The sequence below is a fragment of the Vidua chalybeata genome, chromosome 1, assembly GCF_026979565.1.
Source record: "Vidua chalybeata isolate OUT-0048 chromosome 1, bVidCha1 merged haplotype, whole genome shotgun sequence".
Classification (NCBI taxonomy): domain Eukaryota; kingdom Metazoa; phylum Chordata; class Aves; order Passeriformes; family Viduidae; genus Vidua; species Vidua chalybeata.
The window spans coordinates 151,703,991-151,710,823 of NC_071530.1; the positions used below are offsets into that span (position 1 = coordinate 151,703,991).

Consider the following 6,833-nt stretch of genomic DNA (forward strand, 5'->3'; position numbering starts at 1 on the left):
TAATTTATTACCGTTGAAAATCAAGCCAGTGGCTCATCGGGATGGTGTCGGACAAGCTGGAACCAAACTGGATCCGGTGAATTTCCAGCAGCTGTAGGGATGAAGGTCTCCAGGACCCTCCAGCCGGGAAAGAAAACCAAAAACACCCAGAACCCGGCTGAAAAAAAAAAAAAAAAACAAAACAAAAAAAAGGCAGGAAAAGTGAAAAGCCAGAGGCGACGCTCAACACCGGACTTATCTCAGCAGGAGCTTGGGGAAGGTTTTGCATCAGCACCGGGAATCAAAGGGAAGAATAAACAACCCCCAAACAAAACCCCGCTGCTGCAGGACACCCCAAAAGTTGAGAGAAAACCCGACCCAGGCTCTAGTTGAATATAAGTTTTTATCTTGATGCAACATCATTAAAACCGTCACAAATCGAAACAACAGGTCGTTAAAAACGCTTCGCACGATCAGTCCCTAAAATGCACCAGTCTCCCAAGCTCGCTTTGTCCGCAGGACCCTTTTGTTTCCCCCCAAAATTTGTTTTTTTTAATTTTTTTTTCTCCTTTTTTAAATAAGCAACCCGTTTAAAAAAGAAAAAACAAACAAACCCGCCCCGCTCCTCCGCGCAGGATCGGTCCCGCTTTCGCTCCAATGATTGCACAAATTCTTAATCCTTTTTTTTCCCTCTTGTTTCCACAACAAATAATGTGCATTTTCTTGCCGTCTGTTTTTTTTTTTTTTTTCTCCAAACATCGAGGTTAAAATAAGATTTTCCGTTTCCCGAGGGTTAATAAATAAATCTGGTGCATAGTGAGATAGCAGCCAACCGTTTGCAGTCCATATATTACTATATTGCCTTTCAGGTCACCCTAAAATTGTTACCTCTTCCCCTCCCGCCCCTCCCCACTATTTTTAAGAGCATAGATAATTTTAAATCTCTATAAAACAGTATTATTTCACCCAATTGATTCCTGTATATAGTGCATTCGGCTTCTTCCCAACATCGTTAAATTAACTCGGATATTATTTGCATGCTATTACATACAAACTTTTAAGACTCGTGTAATTTTTTTTCTCTTTTCTAAAGGATTTTAGGGTTTTTTTGTTGGTTTTTCTTTTTTTTTTTTTTTTTTTTGGTTCGTTTTCTTTTTCTCGTAAATCACCAAGCAAAATATAGGCTCAAGGAAAAAAAAAAAAAAAAAAGAAAAAAAAAGGCAAAAACGAACTAATTTTCTACATATTTACAAAGGTGAATAAGTTAAATGTGGCTCAGGTTTGCCGGCCGGGAATGGGGGGTGGGCGGAGGGGCCGGGCAGGGCGCAGCGCTGCCGGGGACCCCCCGGCCGATTCGTGGGGATCCCTCGAAGAATAAAAATCCCAATGGAGGGGAAAACCCACAGGAAAAGGTGGGGAGAAGCCACCTGGATGGCGCTGATGCTCCCGGGAAGGGGGGCGGGTGGCCGTACACGTCCCGCATGCAGGGCTGCCCCCCACTCCCCCACCCCGGGACCCCCCACCCCGAGTCCCGATGGGTGGGTGCGTGGTTGGAGGGAAAGAGTTCAACTTCCCCTCCCCAAAATTTCAGTGGGGACTTAATAATATTATTTTTTTTTTTTCTTTTTAAATATAAGCGGTGGGTTTGCTCTCCCCGCATGAGGAAAAAAAAAAAACAAAAAGGGGATCCCACCCCATCCCACCAGCCCGGCTCACATGAAGAAGTCAGCGGTGGCTTTCGGGGCGGCGGATGGGGAGGGCTCCCGCGGGAAGCCCCGGCCGGCCAACTTCTCATATTTTTCTTTGTACAGATCCCTTTCCTTGGCCAAGCGGGTCACCTCCTGCTTGAGCTGCTCCACCTGGCTCTGCAGTTGGCATTTCTCGTTCTCCAAGATGTGCCGTTGCTGGACCCGCTTGTAGCGGCAGGATTGAGCGTAGCCCCGGTTCTTCAAGGTCCTCCTCTTCTGCTTGAGGCGGATCACCTCCTCCTTGCTGAAGCCCCGCAGCTGCCGGTTCAGCTCCCGCACGGACATACTCACCAGCTGATCGTCGGAGAACCGGTCCTCCAGGCGTAGGTGGTGGTGATGATGATGGTGATGGCCGGGATGGTGATGGGCGGCCGGCGGCAGCTCCTCACCCCCGAAGGGTTGAGGTCGGAAGGGCTCGTACCCTTGGTGGTGATGATGATGATGGTGAGGGGCACCGATCAACGCCTCCACCGCGTCCTCCGGCGTCAGGTTGAGAGCTTCGGGGTTGAGGTGATGCTGGTAACCCGACATCCAGTACAGCTCCTCCAGCTGCTGTTTGGAGCCCAGGGAAGCGGCGGTGGTAGCCGGGGGGCCGGGGGCCGGTTGCCCGCCGGGGCTGGGAGCGCAGAAGCTGGGCGAGGAAGGCACGGAGGAGCAGGGCGTGCTGAGCGGGGTGGACGACAGGGACCCGGCGGGCAGACGGTGGCACAGCCGCTCCGCCTCCGCCGGCTCCTTCTTCACCTCGAACTTCATCAGGTCGAAATCGTTCACGTACTCGATGGCGAGGGGGCTCGTGGGCAGCTCCGCGCTCATGGCCAGCTCCGAGGCCATCTCAGTCCATGGAGGGACCGGGGGGGGAAGCCCCCGGGCACTGCCGCTCACCGAGGGTCCCGCGGGCTCCGGGAGCCTCCTCCGAGCGGGCTCCGGCGCAAGCGGCTGCCCAGACCGGGCTCCGGGACCCTCCGGTGGGGCTTTGCGGTGGGGTTCAGCCGGGCTCCGGGACCCTCCGGCGGGGCTCCGCTGCGGGGCTCAGCCGGGCTCCGGGAACTCCCGACGGGACTTTGCGGTGGGATTCAGCCGGGCTGCGGGACCTTCTGACGGAGCTCTGCCGTGGCGTTCAGCGGGACTCAGGGACGCTCCGGCCGGGATCCGCTGCGGGGCTCAGCCGGGCTCCGGGACGCTCCGATGGGACTTTGCGGGGAGGTTCAGCGGCGTCCGAGATGGGCTCTGCTGCGGGGCTCAGCCGGGCTCCGGGACCCTCCGCCGGGGCTCTGCTGCGGGGCTCAGCCGGGCTCCGGGACCCTCCGCCGGGGCTCTGCTGCGGGGCTCAGCCGGGCTCCGGGACCCTCCGCCGGGGCTCTGCTGCGGGGCTCAGCGGGGCTCCGGTGCTCGCCTCTGACGGGACTTTGCGGTGCGGTTCAGCCGGGCTCCGGGACGGGGCTCCGGGACCCCCAGCCGGGGCTCCACTGCGGGCTGCGGGGCAGCCACCTCTCTCCGTCGGGGCTCGGCTCCTCTCCGCAGCCGGGCTCCGCTGCTGGGCTCCGGGACCCTCCTCCGACCGCCACGGCTCTGCGCTCGGGCCGGGCGGGCTCCGCCGCTGCCTGCGGCCGGTTCCCAATGGCGAGGAGCGGGCAGCGCCCTGCCCGCCCCTTCCTGCCTCCCCTGGCACCTGCCCCGGCCCCACCTCCCCGGGCTCCGAGCCTTCGCCTGCCTCCTCCTCCTCCTCCTCCTCCTCCCGCCGGGACACGGCGCCCTGGGGGCGGGGGCCGCTCCCCTGCCCGCCCCTGCCCGCGACCGGCGCCGCTGCCGCCGGGATCTCAATGGAACTCGCCGCCTTTTATACGGGGAAAACGAGGCACGGCCCCTCCTACTGAGGCGAGGCTAAGCTCTTCCAGCTTATCGGCAGCCCGAGAGCCCGCTTGGATTTTCATATCCCCATGGCAACGCCCCCGGGGCAGCTGTCAATCTCCGGAGGGGGTGGAATGCTCCGGGTACCCCCCTGGACTCTCTCGGCCCCCGCATCCCATCGTGGGGCTTCATCTCCCACCCTCCGCCCTGAACTGAGCGTGGAGTGGGGAGAAACATCCTAGAAACCCTGATTTCCTACTCCCCAAAAAGGGGAAATGTCCGAAAAGGAGTTACTGAGCCTAAATCGGGTTTGGTGCCACCTCGCTGAAGGACCACAGTATCGGAATGCAGCCCCTTCCCCACTTCAGGAACAGCCCAGGATCCTTCCCGGAGCACTTCTATCCTTGCAGAAAGTCAAATAAATATAATTTTTGGGTATTTTTCAGGATTTTCCATAAGCTATTGGTGGTCAGGGTGCAGCCATGTGCAAATCTGTACTCCAGCGCTGCCTCTGTTTTCGGAGGTGGCATCGCACCTAGCACAGGTGACACCCACACTGACACATGAACGGGAGTGTCACCAGATGGATGACCAGGATTGCCAGCCCCACTGGCACCCAGAGGCAACAGGTCAGGGGGTTTTGGAGGTGCTCATGCCACCCCTGGATGAGGCCCTCCTGGGATGTGGCCATGCTGCTCTATCTGAAACCTCATGGCTGCTGCAGCCTGGGAGGAACAGGTCTGGGAAACTGAGGCACGGGGCAGTCACCATGGAGTGGTCCCACCTAATCCCAAGGGATGAGCAGCTTCATCCCACAGAGGCTGGCAATGCCCACCCACTCATCCCCTGGGGGTCCAGGATTGTCTCTGTCACCCGCAGGATGCATCCTGGGTCCCACTGCATCCCAACCCGGCTGCATCCCACCCTACTGCATCCCACAGGCTGTGCCTCGGCATGGGGGGGGAACATTCCCCTCATCCAGCCAATGGCTGCTTGGGGACTTGGGGACAAGGGGACACTGCTCTCCATGGCTGCTAACTGACCCTTTAGATATAGGGTCAAATTAATGCAAAAAATGTGGTTTTTGAGGATGAAAACATTTATCCCGCTGCAACTCCAGCAGTTAAAATTTCACACTTGTCTCACACTTTGAACATCAGTTTATGCTGGATCTGGCCTCTGGGGAGGGTCCATCTTTCTGCTGCTGATTGAGTCAGGGCAGGGGGGGGGGCATTTATTCCCCTTGGGAAGGGTTATGGATGCAGGCAAAGCCCTAAACATGACCCCATTCCCTGGTGATCCTGGATGTTATCCCATATTGGACACAGATATCCCACTTCGGAGTCCCCAAACTTGGGCGTGACTTGAGGGAGGGGGCAAAGAAGTGAACAACAAAAAAACCTTTTTTGTGGGGTGGTTTCAACCCTTTTTGCTTCACTGTGTCACCCTAAACCCATCATCATCCCACCTGTGTAGCAGGATACTGGGATCGTGCACTGGGAAAAGATGGGGTGCCACCTCCTTTTCCCTGGCACCGCTTTCCTCCACGGAGCTGCTCCACCCTGGGGGCACCTGGCCCCCACCAGCAGCTGCCACCCGCGCTGGGACAGGAGCCACCAAGGGATTAGGACCGGGCCGGGCTCCAATGGGGCCGTGGCTCCCCAGCGACACCCCCGGGGTATTTTTAGGAAATGCCCATGGCATGTCCCCAGCCCTCCCCGCCGCGCCGGGCCCGTCAGCTAAGTTTACTCACAGGCGGTCAAGTGACATAACCAGGTTGGTGGCCTCGGGATGGTGGCAGGATGGTGTCACCTTTCACTTTTAGAGCTCGTGTGCCCCATCACCCCTTGGAGCAGGGCCGGGTGCCCACCTGGGGCTGCCTCAGTTTCCCTGGATGGCACACGGCTCCCACTTGGGGTGTTGTTGGCTTGGAGACAGTGACCTCACCCCACGGGAGGGTGGTGTCCACCACAATGCACCCCATGGACAGAGGGTGGGACCATCTTGGGGATGCTCCACCAGCACCTACCCCGCAACCCAGTGTGGCTGCAGGGTCAGGAATTTTGACGGAGTGGGGAAATCACCTGAAGAGGCTGGGAGGAGGATGAGGATGAGGCTGAGGAGGAGAAGGTGGAGAAGGAGGAGGGCAGGGAACAGCCACCCTGATGACAGGCAGAAAACCGATCCCGGCGAGTGACGTCCACCCGGCACCTGCTTCCCCGGCAGGGGACCAAGAGCGGTGCCAGCAGCACCCGCCGCAGGAAGGATTTTCCGGGAAATGTTTATGGAGCCCTCCAGAAACTCCACCCTGTGCCAACCTCCCAGTCGTGGCAGCCCCAGGGAATGTCCTTGCCGGGTCCCCGAGCCCAACAGCGCACCCCCAGCTTCACAGCGAGGATGGATAAATCCCATTGGAACCCATTGCCGAGGAACTGAGGATGTTGGAGACAGAGGGAGAACCCACCGGAGTTCAGTGACACCTCTCCAGGGGCAGCGTTTATCCCTGATTGGAAATTAATCACCCCCAAGCAGAAGCTTTAGTGACAGCCGGCTGGAAATTCCAATCCTCCCTGGGAAGGGAGCAGCGGTGCCGGTGGGCGGCCGTGGAGTGGAGCTGCTCATTGCCTCATTTAATTAGTGCAGCACAAGGATTATCCTCGTTAGGGATCCAGGGGAAACCAAAGCTCCCAGCCACCACTGGCCATCCCTGAGGATTCACAACAGCACCGTCTCCTCCAGGGTGGTTTTTAGGGAATTTAGTTGGGTTTTTTTTAGGATAGCACCACGTGAAGAATCATCGTTTCTGGGTGAAAAGTTTTAATAATTAAAGAAACCAAGGATTTAGGGATCAGAGTGACTTCTCCACTGGATTTGAATGGATATTTGATGGGATGTTCATGCACTGCTGAAAAGAGAGGAAAGCCACAGGGAGCCTTCTCCATCCCAGGGGAGGAAACTCTTTTATTTACATATCAAAACAGAGGAGTTAACAAAAGACGTTTTCATATCAACAAAAACCACAATGTTTTTATTAAAAATCAACTCGTTGGACACAACCTGGGGCACAAGTAACATCCCAGGGTGAGGATGTGCTGGTCCTCCAGCGCCTGGGGGATGTTGTGGATTTGGGATGGTGACAAAACCCCTCCATGGAGGTCACTTGGTGAAGGGAACCCCCCCGTGGGGACCTGTTTGGGGGATGAAGCCACCGCCCACTGGCATTTCCTACTCCGTCTCTGATCACACCTGGATACTGCA

The 6,833-nt window shown here is 57.2% G+C and overlaps 1 protein-coding gene across 1 annotated transcript; it reads right to left on the reverse strand.

Annotated features, from left to right (window-relative positions):
- Window positions 1–285: 285 nt before the first annotated feature.
- Window positions 286–2,559, reverse strand: MAFA (MAF bZIP transcription factor A). Its single transcript, XM_053947008.1, has one exon. The coding sequence runs from the start codon at window positions 2,556–2,558 to the stop codon at window positions 1,692–1,694; it is 867 nt and encodes a 288-aa protein (XP_053802983.1). The 5' UTR covers window position 2,559; the 3' UTR covers window positions 286–1,691.
- Window positions 2,560–6,833: the final 4,274 nt, after the last annotated feature.